Source organism: Phalacrocorax carbo, chromosome 2 (assembly GCF_963921805.1).
Source record: "Phalacrocorax carbo chromosome 2, bPhaCar2.1, whole genome shotgun sequence".
Classification (NCBI taxonomy): Eukaryota; Metazoa; Chordata; class Aves; order Suliformes; family Phalacrocoracidae; genus Phalacrocorax; species Phalacrocorax carbo.
This window is the reverse complement of record NC_087514.1, coordinates 37,358,869-37,377,075: the sequence shown is the minus strand read 5'-3', so window position 1 is coordinate 37,377,075 and position 18,207 is coordinate 37,358,869. Positions and strand designations below refer to the sequence as shown.

Sequence of the window (18,207 nt, the reverse complement as noted above, 5' to 3'; positions counted from 1 at the left end):
TTATTATCAATAGATTTGTGATCTAATACCTGCACAACTAAATGCCTCATGCATAAACTGGGTAGCTGTGTCACTAGCCTTCTCGCCACTTCTCACGGTAAACACTCTGCTTTGGGTATATTTTCTGCACTGCCTTGTATTACAAAGGCGTGCGGAGATGTCTGCTAAATGCAGACTTGGCCCTATTAAATGGAAAGGAAAAAGGGGTCAAAAGAAAAAGAAAAGGAAAAAATCTCTTTCCAAAGGCAGGCAGAGAGAACATCAGTCCTAAAACTGTCAGTGTAGGTGAGTTTTAACAAGGGGCAGGAAGAAGAAAAAGGAGATGGAAACAAATTAAAATACTTGTATGGAACTCTGATTCTGACCAAGGTACATTGTTTGACCTTAAAATGATATGGCCCCAAAGAATTTATCCATTTACTCCTTGTAAGATGAACCTACTTTCTAATTGCCCCACAATTATTTTTGAAGTGGCAGCTTAATTAACAGCAGATCTTATAATACATTTTTCAAAGACAGTGTTGCCTCATTAAAAATTAATCACAAATCCACTAAGCAACTAATAATCTGCGCTTCACAGCTAGAAAGTTTAGTAAAATTGTAATGACTTGGGTATACCTGGGAGTCAAGAATAACTGGGAGTAAAAAAGAGGGAAGCGGGGAGAGAGAGTGGCCACATGCCACATAGACTAGTCATGACTCTGCTGGTATTGCAGATGTTGTGGGTATTTACCCTGGGCATTTCTATGCGTTTTGAGAGGAAATAAGTATCCTCCTCCACAGGAAACCGAGGTGGAGAAAGAGAAGTGAGTGACCCAAGGCGACTCACAGTTTGGTGACAGTCCTGATAAGGCACTGGTCCGGGGAGCTCCAGTCCAGATAAGACAATGTGCAATGCCTCGAACCTGGTTCTCTGTTTGAAATGATGAGGATTTAGCTCTCACTTTTTACATAGGATCAAATTATTATAGAAGACGTTGTAAATAAAGGAGTGGGGGATTGTTTATATAATGTCCTTATTTCTGTTCACCCCAAATGATTTCCAACATCTATAAAGCATGCAGTGTCTAAACCTGCTGCAGCCTTAACTAAACCCTCTATACTGCAACTGATCACACGTGGGCAGACTGTTCATGAGGGGAGTCCTGCTGAAGCCATGAGGACGCCACACAAGCACAGCAGGCCATTTAAAGAGATGCCTGAAATGTGCTCTAATAAACCACAGTCATAATTAGAGACCACTGTGAAAACTTGGCAAAGAACAGAATAGATTTTTCTTTCCTTTTTTTATTTTACTCTTCTACTCCTGTTCTACTCTGATGTGACCTAAAGGAGATGTTGCATTTCATGGAAACATCCCGTTTTGAAGATTATACGTCAGTGCCAAATCATAGGCAGGAACTGTTCTGGGTGCTAGCAGGGCAGACAATACTCAGGTACAACACTGCCAAACCAAAATCACTTTTGCTTCTAATTATCGTTAAAAAAAAATCCCAAACAATTAAGGATGTTTCAGTGTTTATGGTTTCTCTTACTCACAAGCTACATGCTAATGCATCAGTGAGTCAACTACACAGCTTTCTGATTGCTGGAAGTTCACAAAATGGTAATATTATACTAGAATTTGTAGGAAATAGCAGGGGAGGCACAGTAAATAAGTAGAAAGAGAAAACAAAGCAACTGTGGAGAGCTTCAGAGAGATGAGACATTTGTTTTAATTACATAGGCTCCAGCTGCTCATACTGGGGAGGAAAAAGGGTCACTCTGTAATCACTTTCAAATTTTGTGGAAATTGTGACAAAAGCTTGAGAAGTTTTCTTTCATATCATAGTTTTTAACGTCAATAAACATCCCTTCAGCTATTTAGATTCAGAAACTTTATTCAAAACATTATTAGATGCAGGAGTTAGAGATTTTGTTTTGTGCTTTCCAAAGTATTGGCTGGCTATTTGCTGTTCTTTCAGCCCTCCCTGTGGTACTGTTGAAGTCTCTTACTTTCTTTACCTTCTACTGTTCTGTCCCAGCCCTACAACACATAGCCTTGCCTCTCAGATGTGCTCCCCAGTGGTGCCAATTCACACTGACATTCACCTACACAAACACAAAGGAAAACTTCAAGAGTGCACTACCTCAGCCCTGGATTCCTCCAGTAGGAAAGGAGGATTATGCTACATTTTAATAACCAAGCAGTAGCTGAGTATTATCTTAGTATTTTAGAACTGAGAGCCAGGACAGCAGCACAGCCAATAGCCAGGAGACATACATGCAACAATCATTTTATTGTTAAATAGTGTGTCACAATTTGTATGATGCTGGATTTTACATTTTTACCAGCTGAAGTTTCATCTTTTTGAAAATATGAAGAGAAATGTAAGTCTAAAATTCCCACCCTCACTTAACATGCATCTGCATTCAGAGCCCTCTCTGCTTAGTGTTACTTTATAAATTTATTACACTTTAATCCTCACTCCTCTTAGCCCTCACAGCCAGCGTAACTGTGCAGGAGACAACAGGAGTCTGCCCTGGCTCAGTGACCGCTGACAGCCTCACAACAGCACACCAAACTCAGGACCAGGCTCTCCCCTTACGGAGTCCCACCTGAAAGAACAGGGATCACCAAATAAGGCAGTTATTTGCTTACATCTTTTAGATTTGGCTTTGGGAAGATGTATTTCCCAATATTTTATTTCTTTCTCACAAGTATCAATGGATCAGAATAACATCCAGGATTCATGCATGCGAGTGTCCTGATGGCATTCTCAGCCTTTTGTGGGACAAAAATGGTAACATAGCAAAATTAAGCAACTTGACTGTTGATTTCTAAATGTTTGCGTTTGTAAAGCTCAGAATGCAGGAAATGACTGGACATCAAGGTGTCACTATCTGGTATGTTTTGACATTAGTCACAGAATTCTGTGTAATGATGAACAGAAACGGTCACTTGCTTGACATCTAGTTAATATGTTCAACAGTTCACATCAGCTTCTGATGCATGTCAGTTGACATCTGTCACTTATGGGTATATTTCTTAGAGTAGTGACTAAAGAACTGATAACATGCCGAGATGACAGCAGACTGAAAGCTGAGGTGTACCATTCCCTCTGATACCCAGGGACAAGTTAATCTTTCATAAAGGGAGCAAAAGCTATGCCTCCTGAAGGCGTGGGCAGACAATACTTTTCCTCTGTAGGCAAAGCCAGTGTGTTTCCTGTTCACAGCCTTACAGTACAATCCTCTGCCAGCACATATTTTTAATCTGCATCATTTCAGTGACCTAATTTGTATCCTGCCTCATGCACCCTTTCAAACCAGAGAGGGTGACAGAATGTGATACAGGGGTGGGAATGAGCGAGCAGGGAATGAGTCCTGGTTTTCAGAATATTTCTAAAGTGAAAATAAAGAAAGAGAAAGAACTCCAACCATTCAGGTTCTCTCCTAATTGCTATAAAAGAGGCTGAGGAGCCGCAAACATAATTTAACTTGTAAATATTTTAAATAATTAAAAATATGCCTCACTTCTCAGAATGAAATTGCACTTTCAGTCAAACTAAGAAATGTATAAATAAAAACTAAATATGCTGAATGTATCGAAATAGTCCACAAAAAGTGAAATGCAGAAGAGGGAAAAGGCTGAAATGGATAACATGCAGGATTTTCAAGTTCTATGGTATCATGGGAAGTGAACCTCATTTTGGTTTCTGTCCAGGACCTCATCAAAACCACAGCATGTTTGCCTACTTATGCTTAAAACAGAATTCTGTGCTATTAAATATTGCACAGAAAACTGTACATTAGAAGATTTTTAACAAGTTTACATATTCAAGTGCTTCATTGTGGAAAATCTGGGTAGAACATTGTGCAACTATTTAGTCTCTCTTGTTAACGTAGCCAAATGATAGTATTTAACTACATAATAACATATCCCTAATTGGAGGGTGAAATTTCCCTGGTTTAAAAAGATAGACCAGTTCTATCAAGTGGCATGATGCTGGCATCCACATCAGCAGGGATGGGGGTCTCAGATCCCCTCTGCAAAACTGTATGGTTTTCTTACGGAGTTACTAGGCAGAGTGGGGTTTTATCACATTATATGGGGGCTCAGGGTGGAAGCTACAGGTTTTCAGATGTCTGCTGAAAGAAAGGTACCAGTGATACTCAGGAGTCCTTTCAAGCATTGTTGTGCCCTCCCCACTGTCCTACCCCATTAGGGGGAGCAGTCTCCACTCTTCAGTTTCCTCGTACCAGTTTTCTGACCCTGCAGGACCTCACCTCAGCCTCTGCTCTGAGCCTTGTCCCCCAGCCTGTCTGTCCTCAGGTTGTCCCCACCCTCCCTCGCCCTCCTGGGTCCAGTCAGTCCTTGGCAGACACATCCCGTTCCCACCGCCTACCGCTAGTGATCTCCTTTCCCAGCCTGATCAGCAAATCTGCTTCTCCCACTGCCCTTGCCATGTCAGTCAGCGTTTTTCTCCTTTCTGCTCTCACTGTCCGGTTTCTTGGTTGACATTGCCAGTCTTGGGTCCCCAAGCACCCACTGCTTTCCTGCCCTCTCAGCTCCTTTGCTGGATCTCCTGCGGCTCCCCAAATTGCTTGGCCTTATCTGGTTACCTCTTTATCTCAACTTTCTCCTACCTACTGACAGCACTCACAGGTGGACAGGGCATAAAGTCCTGAGGTGCCCAGATCTCCAGCACAGACAAACTGCAGAGCTTTTTCCAAAACTGAGCAAATTTTGGACAGATTTTCACCACGATGATAAAAGATGTCTCCTTGACAGAGAATCCATCATGTCTTTGACAGAGTCCATGCTTTCAGTGCAGAGCATGGAAGTGCTATCAAATGGAAGCTCACATAATTTTTTTCAGATGTTAAATGTAATTCCTTTTCCATTACTGAGGTTCTCAAAGATGGCTACTGTTTGGTCTAAGAAGTTTCAAAAAATTGAGCCTGAGGCAGACATCCAGTGTGGAAAAATTCACTCCAAGTATAAGAAAGTTATAAGCAACTGAAAACAGGATCTTATAATGAGAAGTGTCAGACAACATCAATACTGGAAAGCGCTACCAGCTTGGCCCATAATACAGGCTTTGTTAAAGACATCACCCAGGCTAATGATTGCTATATCAAGTTATAGGCTAATGCTTTTTGCAACTGCTGAGTTATAAAATCTTTAATGCTCTTTTTGGTTACAATGGTAAACCTGGCAGCAACTGGGAAAGACCCACAAAGCTGGAGAAAAAGTAGAAAACCTGAGGTTTTCTGCTGCGGTTAAGTTACAAGACTGGGAACTGCAAAATCTGAATAATATTCTTGGCAATGCCACAGGCTTCCTGCATGACTTAGGTCTAGCTGAGGGTTACCCTCCTGGTGCCTCAGTTTCCTCACTGCATTTTTGGGACCGTGCTTATTTCATTTCTTAGGCAGTGCTGGCATACTGACCTGGCTTTCTGCACTTTAATGACGTGATACAATAATCCTCTGTAATTTTTCAACAGAAGGGAAAAATCAAACTTCTGGGGTTTGAATCTATCACTTGCATAATGGGAAGAAAGCAAGGAGGAATTTACTGGAATAATCCGGAAGTTGCAGTTTTGCTGGGCTCTGTCCCCAGAAGCACAGAATCACTGTATGTCAGCCCTGAAATGTCATATAAACAGTGGTTCGCAACCCCTGTAAATGGTTTCCTGACTTTGTTAAAGGAAGTGGGCTGTCTCCTTAAAGCTCTTGTCTGGGTCACGGTGACTAAACCTTACTGCAGCATGCCTTTTTAAAGGTTTGGGTTTGTTTTAAAACGGAAACATTCCCATAAGCCTCAACAAATAACAAGGGCGTAGAACATAATATACGTCCTTTGATCTGTGGAAGTGCAGAGATGTCTCACCAGTAGATGTAGCCCAGTTCACCTGTATGCTAATCCAGTAATGCTGACAGGAGTTAGGGGACTAATTCTGTTGTATAATACTGTAAACATTGGTCATAAATGCTTGTAGAAAATACTGGGGAAAAAAGTACTGGGTATTATGAAAATTTGGATCACATTCAGCGATAAATATCCTGGCTTCAAACTTCAGAGATCCCCTGGGTCAAATTCTCCTTGTCTTGCACCCACTGCAACCTGCTGTATCTCTTGGTCCAGTTCAGGACTCATTAGCTAATTGCTAAAGGGAAAAAAACCCCTGTATTAAGGCATCTATTCATATTAGGTATCAAACATATATACTCTGCAGCCACTCCTGAGACATATAGATGTCTGTATAACTCTGTTCACCATGACATGTGTTGTTGTTTGCATAAACTTAATTGAACATACACAGAATGCAATTATTCTGATATATAAGCTACTCTACATGTGATTAAAAAATAACAATGTGTCCTGGGAACAGTTAGCAAAACTGCCAGAATGCAGATAAAGACTCTCTTATTAAAATGCAAAAATCAGCATTTATCTTTCCTGTTATCTCTGTGGGGGCCATTTCACGCAATAATGAAAAGATGTCCCTTGAAATGGCATTACTTTTTAATGAGGCTTTTACCCATTGAGTCATAATCTCTGTTTTATTAATTACAAGCAGAAATAGCTTCCTAAACCCTGTAACTGCTAAGTGCAAGCAGCTTCTAAAGCTGAGCATTCCCAGTCAGTACTCAGACTTGGGCAATTCAAAAAGTGTCAGGCTACAGCTAAGTTAAGGATGTGGTTGAGCCAAACATGTGAAGATCCAGCTAGGACATTTGCACATCACAGTGTCAGCTCCTGGGCAGTTCTGTGACATGTACCATAGCACTTTAATTGTTTACAATCCTACGGTTAACAAAAAACAACTAGGACACCCGTCATGATTGCTTGCTGATTGTTATTTGGCCCCATGGACGCTACTGTGCTTTCCTTTTACTCTGGTACTTGTCTTCATTCAGAGCATGAAGAGCCAGACACTAACTGCTGGTGCTGGGCTCCAGCTCTGACTCACTCGCCCTATCCTATACTCTGTGGTACTCGGAAAATCCCACGGTGAAGGGACTAAACTCTTGTGTTTCAGTACAAGCCTAGCTTTTCCCTTCATCTGTCTAATTACTCATATCCTCCTGAGCTTTTGTCCGACAAACCACTCTTGGTTAAAGCAATTTGGCAAATGTAATCCATTATCACAGCTACCACTGCTCCTACTAGTATTCCAGGCTTTGCTGTACATTTGACATGGGAACTGCTTTATTCTACAACAGGGGGAAACGTCTATTTCTGCAAACTGTCACTCAAGGAGCCACTTAAAACTTGACAGCTCTGAGATTATTTTTATGATAAAATACTAAATCATTGCCAACACAAAGGTGAATGGTTCAGTCTGTCAATCCAAAGTCTCATAACATGCACCAAAATATGGGGTTCAGGGTGCCAAAGGGGAGCCAACAAAACGTTATCAATGTTGGAAAATTAAGTAATCTAAACCAAGGAAATTCCAAGATGGATTGGCCCCCACCAGCTCCAAGCCTCCCTTTCCTTTTCTAAATTCAGTTTCCTTTCTCATCCTTATGCCTCAGGTTAATTTAATTTCTGCAGTTTATGCTGATGGCTTTCTCTCAGGTAATACCTGAATATCAAAAGAGAGAGAAGGAAAGAACCTGACTGGTTTTTGTTTTAGTGCCAAAACTGAAACTGTGGGGACTTTCTCAGGTCCAAAGGAACACCCTATGGTGACATTAAACTGAGAAGCTGTTCTAAGTTTTTCCTGATCATCTGTGTGCTACAGTTTTTCAGAGTTTGACCATTTCGAGACAGGTTTTCATAGCCACCTCTGTTATTTACAAGGGCACTACATCAAAACCTACAGACACTAGAACTTCTTAGAGAAAAGCTTGCCAATTATTTTTAAATAGGCAAACCCATTTATTTTTCCCTAGCCTTTTTCTTGGAAATTGCTGAACTGTTTGGCTAAAATGTTCCATAGAGCAAAATGCAGCCTGAGTCAGATAGCATGGAAACTATCATCACTAATGATTGAAATTTGGCAAGACTGTAAACAGCAGAGTTCAGGTCTCAGTGTTAGTCAATCTTAATTATAGGTGGGGCTATCAAACCATCCTACATGATAAATTGCCATAACTTCCATTTCACAGCTTGAAAGACTCTGATCTTTGTGGTTGGCAATAGAGTCCTTCACAGATGAGCGCAGCACGCGCAGGTTCCCCAAGGTCACGCAGTAGCTGCTGATGGATTTGGGATGGCATTCAGAATGGCTGACCTCAGATGTCCCCTGTAACCACAGACTGTCCTTGATTTTGCTTGGCTCACTAATGCTTCCTCTCTCTTGGTCACACCACTTTCCCATACTTTTCTTCACTGTTGCCTCTCTCTGACTTCTCTTCCCCTTCTTCTCTTTCTTTGGCTTCCCTTCCCACAGTATTTCAGCCTTTACCCTTACACTTTCCCTGGACGTCTGACTCTCTGAATGTTTAGCCCAATTTGGCTGCCTTAGAGGAGAGGTATGGTTTCCGTTCTGGGACGCAATGGGGCTGGGTACATATCCCTTCCCCACGATCACCCTCTTCACCTCAAGGTTCTTGACTTCTGGTTGGCCTCAGGAGAAAAAAGGAGAGCAGCTGTGCTGCTTTCTGAGTGGCTGTGGGAGGAAGAGCTGGAAGCCTGGTCTAGTGTCTGTTGGTCTTGTTTATATGTCACATTCCACGTGGTATAGGAAAGTAACATTATATATGACCGTAACCTCTGGTTAGTGACAGTTGGCAGTTACAGGATCTGATTGCACCGTATTTATGTTGCCTCAGGCAAGTTTTAATTATGAACATTTTGATTTTTCCACCAGTTTTTCCCAGGAAGTTCACAATGCCCACATCAATCAGATCTGAATTATTTAAGCCCTTCCACAAATGTGCTTTTTTGGTTAGGTTGAATGTGTCTAGGCTGAGTGTGAGGTTTTTCAAAGTGATTTCATTTCCTAGTAGGAAACAAGTATCGGGCTTTGACGTGTATCCTGAAGCCCAGCTGAGGAACTGATCCTGGGTGGCAGATCTCCATGGGCAGGCCTGGCTGGCCAAGCCAGGGCCAGCAGTGAGGGCAGGGGCTGCATACCACAAGGGATGGTACCACCAGTGAGGTGGGCAGCTGCCAGCCAGAAGAGCTTTGTCACTAGAAAGGGAGAGGTCTCTGTTATTCCCTCTGTTTCAGAGGTGTCTCATTTTGTGAGCACTGGGTGTACCTTTGTGCTGACTGCTGGGGACATGGGAGCCAGATCTGCTGGCACAGGTGACCCTCCAGGGGCTTGTAAAACTCAAGAAAATTAAAAATGCAAACAGTGAAGTTACCCAGACACCCCGGTAACTTGCTGGGAATGAGCTGGAGCTAATAAATCCCTAAAAACCCAAGTTGCAGGCCCCGTCAGGTGTTTTGTCACCACATTTCCCAGGCAGCAGAGAAGCAGAGCAGAGCCATCCAAACTGACTTTTTTATCCAGGCCAAAGACAATACACAAGGAGCTAAAGAGCTTCCACACCCATCTGTCCCTAGAAGCAACACGCCTGCATTTGCCAGCATGCCATGCCAGCAACAATCCACCCTCCCAAAGCCAGTTGGCCAGCTTTTGGTGTCTGCGTATCTTTGGCAACAAGCAATTCACAACTCCCAGATAGCTGGGAGTGCGCTCCATTGTGAGATTGTTTTCCTTTTCACTTCCTTCCAGAGGAATTGTCAGGAGCACCTGCAAGCCCTCCTAACAGCCTGACAGCAAAGGCTGAAAGTTTCAGTCTGAGTGGGTTCTGACTTGTCACCTGGGGCCAGGTAGAGGTAGTTGCCCTCCAAGTCTTTGTCTCTTCATTAGTGTTGCCCTAGAGAAGCTGTGGTAGCAAAGCAGGGTGGGGATCCCTCTTGCTCAACCAAACATGGCCCAGTGGGATGGAGATCTGGACTCCCCAGACCTTTTATCAAACCAGCAAAAGTAGGCAGGTGGCTAAGCCCAAACTTTCAGTCAGAAGCCAAGCTTCAAAACATCACAGGACTTGCTAAAAAACACAAGGTGTTTCTCAGATATTTCCGCTGGACACTGAATTTTTATTCAGTTTTCAAGTGGAAACCAAGAGGAACATGATCATTCTAAAAAAAAAAAAACCAAAACCCAAAATATTTCACATGAGCACTAGATTCCAAAAGATTAAGAAGAAAACCTAAAGTCACAAGGGCTTTCAACTCTCATAAAAGCTCTGGAAATAACTTATTTTAATTTCAAAACCATATAAGGTATAAAAGGAACATTTTTGATAAAGCAACTCTGACTCATTCTAACACATTTTATCTTCATTCATGCATGCTTTTGTCTCAGACTAAAAAACTTGGATTGCAAAGACTCATGTGTGTGTGTGTGTTCTTTTTTTTTTTTTACCTTCACAGCTTTTTTTGGGAAATACCTCAATGAATACAATGGCAGCTACATCCCTCCTGGGTGGAGAGAGTGGGTTGGATTAGTGAAGAACTCTCGCTTCTATAATTACACCATTTCTCGCAATGGTAACAAAGAGAAGCATGGATTTGATTATGCAAAGGTATTTTCCAGACACATAAATGCTGCATCATTAATCCATATAAAAATCACTTTCTGATAATTAATTAACCAGATAATTAATTAATTAACCAACTACAACCAAGAAATTGAGATGTCATTTTCTCTCCAGGGCATTGCAGATCAGTTTCCATGTAAGAATATTAATCACACAACAGAAGAAAGTTTTCAAGGGCTCTTCAGTGCAGCCTGGTGCCTCCTTCCCTCTCTCTGCTAGGAAGTGGTGGTTCTGTGGCAGAAGCAAGTAGTAAATAAAGGCCTTTCCCCAAAATAATTGTACCCCTTGCACTACTGAAATTTAAAGTTAGCTGTGTGTTGTCAGTTGTTACCCACATAAGAAACCTTAGTTAATGCTGTTTTCCATTATACAGTGCACACACACAAAAAAAGGCTGTGCGCCTGTGGTGTCAGACTCCGGATATGACTCTGAAAATAGATAAGCACGAGAACACAGCCGTTGGAAAACTTCAGACCTTGTTTGTGCTCTTGACAAAGTTTGGAAAGTACGCCAAGGTGACCTGCCCACAGCCGTGAAGTTTCTCAGAAAGGCTTAGGAGTGCAGATTGCAGACTTTCCAGCCTGCAGAAAGCAATCTGGAATTTCCTCAGACTGTAGCTCATGGAAGATGATACAGATGTTGCAGCTGTGGTTTCTGACCCATGTAATGAGATTTTATTGGAAGCTCACGATGCCTGTTTCTGATTTCCCCACCCGTAGAAATTACATGATACTAATTATATATTTATATAGAGTAAAAAAAAAAAGAAAATAAAGAATATTGGTTAGTTATACATTCCTTACACACTCTGTGTGTGTAGCTAGAATAAACAGGCAAACAGGAGGGGAGTGAATGCTTTGGGAAAGCAGTCATACAGGCATTTCACTGGAATGAGCCACAAAACCAGAAATTATCACAACACTGGTGTCTCGCAGTCATTACCCATCTTGTACACCAAAAGGTCACTCGCTGTCTCTTCCATGTCCCCGCAAGGATTGTAGCAGCCAGGGTAGAGCCATGTGTGCTCCGAGCGTGCTACAGGAGAGAGGAAGGGGCAGCGGGGACTGGGAGTGGGCAAATGAGGAGGTCACAGCTGGTTGGTTTGTCCTAGCACCGACATGCGACACAGACCTTGTCCCTCAGGCTCTGCTTTTGCAGCTGTTCGGGGCCTCGAATCCACAACATATGATTAGTCATGCCTGGAAGTGCTTGAAATTACAAACATTGTCTCAGCACTTTCTCAATGAAGCTCGCACTAGACCTCCAGGCCAACAGTGAATGCTCCAAGGTGGCAGGTGGTTTAATTTAAGTTTTCGTCTTGTTTTTTCTTAGTTCCATTTCCTCCCTTCCCCTCATTGGCTTCCATTTGCCACCTTGGCTGTGGGTTAAGCCAGTTTATTAGCGAGTCACAACCTTAATCTCAGCAGCTGCACTCCTTAAAGTTGCACAATTAAATGAACAGAGCCTACAGGAATTCAACCGCTCCCTGCATTCACATTTGCAATTTCTTTGATAAAGATTTTTTGCAATCTGTTGCCTGTTGTAGCTTTCTTCCACGGTGTACATGTGCAAAAGTATACTCTGAACAAAGAGCAGGCAATAAATGTTTATGTAAACAAAAAACCAAAGCAGGAGTTTGGGGTTGCAGTTTGGAGCCATTATATTGTGAAAGTGTTTTATCAATGAAATTCAAGAAATATATCTTTGTCAGTATAGTCTCTCATTTTAAACGTTACTTAGCATTATATTATGAAATCTGATAATCATATTTACTTAATCTGTTGTAGCTGATTTGCAAAATACTGTCTCATTTTATGTGGCCTTGACTGCTTAAGAAAGTAATTACTTCTCAGTCTTCCCTGTGCTCCCTCAAATCATACATCTCTTTGATGGTATGTTTTTACTTCTTGATCTGAGCTTTAATGAGGACTTGAAAATAACAGAATAACATGATAGTATGTGATCTAATTAATCATGCACTTTGTAACTTTTGCTTTGTGTTAATCTTATGTTCCAGGACTACTTCACAGACCTGATCACTAATGAGAGCATTAATTACTTCAGAATGTCTAAGAGGATATATCCCCACAGGCCCATAATGATGGTCATCAGCCATGCTGCGCCCCATGGCCCTGAGGATTCGGCACCACAGTTCTCAGAGCTCTACCCCAATGCTTCACAGCATATGTAAGTCAAAAATCACACGCTGCCAGACCCGCTTCATGTATCTACTTCTTGTGAGGTATTTCTTTATGGACACATTGTAGTGACAGAGAATTCAAATATAAGAAACTCATGATAAGTGGTAGATACTTACTTGTTTCTTTTGCCATGCTTGCTTTTTTTGGGGAGGAGAGTAACAGCTCTGACCATTATCAAAACAGAGAGAAGCTCTTTTCCTCCTGGGAAGTTGTGGGAGATTAAAAGGTCAGTATTTGGCTTTGTAAGGGCAGGTTCTTACAATACCCTGAAAATATGTAGACACAGGTCAGGATCTGTTAGAAAGATATTACTTCCTTCATCTTCCTCTAAGATATGCGCTTCCTGGGCTCTAATAACCCAGCACCCTTTTGTAGCTTTTGACTGCACCAGATTTTTTATAGACTAGATACTGGCTGATGCCCAAAACAGCCTATTAGACGGCATTTTTAAATAACATGCTTAATCTTTTCTGGTGATTATACTATAATTAAAAAAAAAAAAAAACCACAAAACCACCCAACCTCTTCATTTTGTTTCTAGAACTGAGGCCAACTCCAGGTAAAAATATGAGAATAGTCCTGGATTTTAAAACTTGCTTTATAACTTCAATATTATGGGTCCTTTTCCTCATAGGGAGGTGACAGGGAAGCTTTCCTTCACCCTGCTGTCTACTGTAGATGTGTGGACCACTATTCCCATTTGTGCTTAAACAATGTCTTTGCACCTCCTTCCACAGAGAAAATAACATAATAAAATATTTTAGCTGGACTGTACATTGATTTGGCCTCTAAAAACTAGGAGGAATCATCTTACACTGTGGAAAAGCTCTGTGGTCTACAAATTGCATTTTGGACACTCTGCAGTGGCTCACATGCAGGGATGTTCTTTGTAGTTACACTAGCTAGTTTACAATTGCAAGGAGTAGCAGTTACTGCATAAACTGCATGCATAAATTGATCACTAGTTGGGGCCAGAAAGAGATTTGCTGTTCATGGCACATGGTTAAATATTTGTTAGTCTATATTGGTTTTATCCTCTTATTGGCAGCTATTTTCTAGATATGCCACTTTCCCTGACCTTACATTCTTAACTATATTTTTCTTATCCTATATTCTCAATGATCCCACATTCCTGAGACTAGTCTTTGCAGGTAATGCAGACCAGTCAGCAATGTTTCATAGTTATTTATATATTCAGGGTAATTCCTACCTGTATACCGAAGTGATGAGATTGATACTTTAGTTTGTAAATATACACTTAAAAATGTTTCTCAAATAATCGTCCTGAAGAATTATCACATTTTTATGTCCTAAAGGTAAAATAAGATAGGCACGAACACATAAAACCTGTCATATTGGGTTGTATGAAAGATCATTCTAACTCAGTGTCTGGAATTATGTGCTCCAGCATAAAGCAGCAGGGAGTGCTTGGGGAAAAAAAAAACCAAGAGATATTCCTTTTCCTCATTTTCCAGCTTCTGAAGATCACCAGTTTAGGGAAAGCATCCAGGCCACTGTGCATCGGTCTGATCTGTTGTTGAACCACGGTGGCAGCCTCACCATCTTGTGGCAACAAGTTCCACAGTGTCACCCCATGCGTCGGGGACAAAGGACTACTTTTTTTTTCCTTCTAAACCTGGAGCTTGCCCATGCCACCAGTGTCCCCTACTTCCTATCCTGTGAGGAATGATGAATAGTCACTACATCAAATTTAATGGACCTCTCCCATGTCGTCTTTCAGTCACCCCTTTTCATAGCAGGAGAGTTATGTCTATTTGTTCTCACTCTGTTCAACAGATTGCTTCCCGTTTAGTGGCACAGATTGCCTGGCCTCAGGCAAGCCATCCTGTTTGCTGGGGGACTATCCATCATACAGGAGGGTAGGATTCAAACTGTTTCCGCTTAGCTGTGGGGACTGTGTCTGGAAGAAAAGCACTGAATCATTGTATCTCATCCTACCTCTCCCCAGGCCAAAGCAACTCATTTTAGACTCCATGCTCACTGTCTTCTGATAAAAGAGTGCTTGTAGGAACTTGCATTGGTTTTTCATGCTCCTGACACTTTCTACGGCTTGGTGTTTTCAGCCTGCTTGTTTTCTAGGTTTTGCTGCCAGAACCAATGGGTTTAGTTAGTCTCCAAAATTTTAACAGCCTCCCCACCTTATACAGGTTACCTGTCACCTGCAAAGATCAAGCAAAGATCCTAGTTATCTATTTGCAGGCTTAGTTTCATTTGAGTACTTGTGTAAATTAATTTTTATTTGCATGGATTCCTGGGGTCTAAACAGAATCATAGAATGGTTTGTGTTGGAAGGGACCTTAAAGGTCATCTAGTTCCAACCCCCCAACATGGGCAGGGACGCTTTCCACCAGACCAGGTTGCTCAAAGCCCCATCCAACCTGGTCTTGATCACTTCTCTGGGCAACATGTTCCAGTGCATCACCACCCTCATAGTGAAGAATTTCTTCCATATACTTAATCTACCCTCTTTCAGTTTAAAGCCATTATCCCTTGTCCTATCACTACATGTCCTTGTAAAAAGTCCCTCTCCAGCTTTCTTGTAGGTCCCCTTCAGGTACTGGAAGTTTGCTATGAGGTCTCCCGGAGCTGCTGAACAACCCCAACTCTCTCAGTCTGTCTTCATAGGAGAGGTGCTCCAGCCTTCTGATCATCTTCACAGCCCTCCTCTGGACTTGCTCCTACAGGTCTATGTCCTGCTCATGCTAGGACCCCAGAGCTAAATGCAGTACTCCAGGTTGGGTGTCACGAGGATGGAGTAGAGGGGGAGAATCATCCCAGCTGGTCATGCTTCTTTTGCTGCAGCCCAGGATACAGTTGGCCTTCTGGGCTGCAAGCACACGTTGCCAGGTCATGTTGAGATTCTCATCAACCAACACCTTGCTCTGCTAGGCTACTTGTGAAATAGGCCAGAATATGAGACTCAGCTGTGCTTCTTCTTGTCTTCTGGTGTTGTTGATTTCTTGGCAACCTTCTTGCAAAGAGTTTTTTCTCTAGTGACCTCAAGAGATCCTTGCTGGGTTGTTTTGTGTTTCTTATTGCAGTGACTAACTGCATGTGTTAGAGTTCAGTCTGCAGACTAAGAAATGAGATAAACTGAAGATAAACTGCCAATTTGGGTGGCTGAAGCCTCCAAATAACTGATTTCTCTAGCAAAAATGCTCTAAAAGATATAAGAAGTCCAGTTCTCATAAAAATATTCAGTGCTTCCTGTGAAAAGAGCATAAGAACAATAAAATCCCGCTGCCAAGGTTTGTGTAATTTGAACGTTTAACCCTTAGGTTTTCTTCCTTGGTGGTCAAGCACCATTTGAATCTCTTTCTTTCTGACCTTGGGTGACAGCCATCTGACCTTGGATTTTGTTTTTAAAAATGTAGTTGCTATATCATGTTACTGTAACGCCTACCTCCAACAAAGAAGGGAAACCAGGTCAAAAGCTGCTTGCTGGCTTTATAAACTCAGATGGAAGGTTATACCTACAAACCAAGGATTAAGATAGCCTGTCAACCACATGTGAGAGGAAGTTTTACTTAAAAGTACAGTAGCTGAAGCAGGCCTTAAATTATGTAAAACTTCTTTTCTGGTAAAGTGCCGATCATTTGACTGGAATATTGCCTTTATAAATTTTTAAAAAACACAAACCAGAAGTTTGTTTAGAAGAAGTTTTCTACTTGCACATATGCAGAGGGGATCAGCTACAGCAGGAGATATTCCAGTTCAGGGAGTGTTCTGCCCTCAAATGTGAGTGTCCAATGGTCTCATTTCCCCACTTAACAACAAGAAAAGAAGAAAATCAAATGAATGCAGCTACAAAGTCCATAAGGTTTATGAAAAACCCATCAAAGCCAAAAAGAAAAGGAAGAATTACATGCTATCGTTACTTTGCAGTCCTGTCCTCCTCAGCACAATCAGCCTGCAGCAGTGGCATGAAAATTCTTACAAGGACAAGGAAGGTAATGATGTGTATACTGTTTAATCATAAATTTTAAGTGATCCCTGTTAATTCTCATTAGCTTCAGTTTAACAGACTATATCATACTGCAGGCAGCAGACTCTCTATTGTTTTTAAGTGTCCATTCCCCCTCCTACTCTCCCACCTCTCCTCTCCTTAAAATGTGTCCCATTTCTGACACCTGAAAATACTTCTGAAAGTTTGTGCTGGCTGCTATCACCATAATGAGTGATATACTTCTGAAAATAATTCATACTAATGCATGTACTCTAGCTATGCCCAGAAGTTATTTCTGTGGAAGAAGATAGGACTGGAGGTGTCCTAGATGAAAGCAATACTTAGACTTTTGCTGTGGTAATGAACATCATCTGCTGGGGAGGGTGGTTGCTAGACCTTTATAAATGCTGTTGTTAAATATGAAGTTATGACACAAGAGATGCTTCTCTAGGTGTCCCTGGCAGCCATTACAGGGGAATCTTGTTCCATCAGACAGCTGAGCAGGAAAGCTCTGGCTCAAAGGATGCTCTAATGAAAGCCTGAATTCTCTGTTATGCTCAGGGCCTCTGGCACTTCAACTTCTCTTTACCTTCCAGTGTGAACTAGTCTTAGGGGAATTGTGAATCAGACCTAAGCTGTTTATAAGCTGTGAAGTAAACAAACATTAGAAGCAAAAACCTGCAGGAGGCAGGTTTACTGAAGTATGTAAAAAATGGAAATCTGAAACACTGCTGGCTGTGCTGACTTAAAGATCCTTGGGCTGACAGGAGGACTGACAAACAGATTTTATGTTTACCTGGAAGCAATCCTACTGCCAGGCTAAATATCTTAGGAGGAGCAGCTAGAAATGGTATCTGGAAAGAGATTGGAAAGCTTCCCAAGGTAATGTGATTAAAGGTAGATGATAGGAAAAGCAGAATTTTCAATTTCCATTTAAAGATAGTGTGAAAGGTGCTGAACAACCAGGTCTAGCGGTAGCGGTGTGTTTGCAGTAGCGAAGCATGAAGAGCAATGCTGTTGCACCTTGGAATCCCCAGAGCAGTCTTAACTGTGTATTTGGGGTGTGAGATGGCTGCATTCAGGATGCCTTCTAGTCACTGAGGCCAAGTCTCAAACACCTGCCAGTTACAGTGGTATTTCTTGTAATGTGGACACTTACCCATTAGAGTAGAATCACACATTTGCATCAGTAGTAAATCTTGACATGTCAATGTGTCTCGTCATGGCTGGCCTGAAGCCCACTTGGATTCCTGACTTAGAGATAAATGATTAAAATCAACACACACATCATTGCAAATGTGACTTTAAAAAGGACTAGAACTAGTGTGATGTAGAAATGGGGTAAGATTCTAGTTACAGAATTAACTTCAGCAGCAACAAGTAAACTTTCCTACATTAAAAACATGTTATATTTAATGGATAACAATATTTTTTCTTCTTTATTCTGAAATATAGCAGTTCTGTTACATTTCAGGAGTAAATTTT

At 41.6% G+C, this 18,207-nt stretch overlaps 1 protein-coding gene across 4 annotated transcripts in view; it reads left to right on the top strand.

Annotated features, from left to right (window-relative positions):
• Window positions 1–18,207, top strand: part of SULF1 (sulfatase 1) — a 103,039-nt gene that overhangs the window by 45,763 nt on the left and 39,069 nt on the right. For all 4 annotated transcript variants that reach the window (XM_064442575.1, XM_064442576.1, XM_064442578.1 and 1 more), the window contains 2 exons: window positions 10,388–10,539; window positions 12,572–12,741. In XM_064442575.1, coding sequence (XP_064298645.1) covers window positions 10,388–10,539; window positions 12,572–12,741 — 322 coding nt within the window. The remainder of the gene's footprint in view (window positions 1–10,387; window positions 10,540–12,571; window positions 12,742–18,207) is intronic.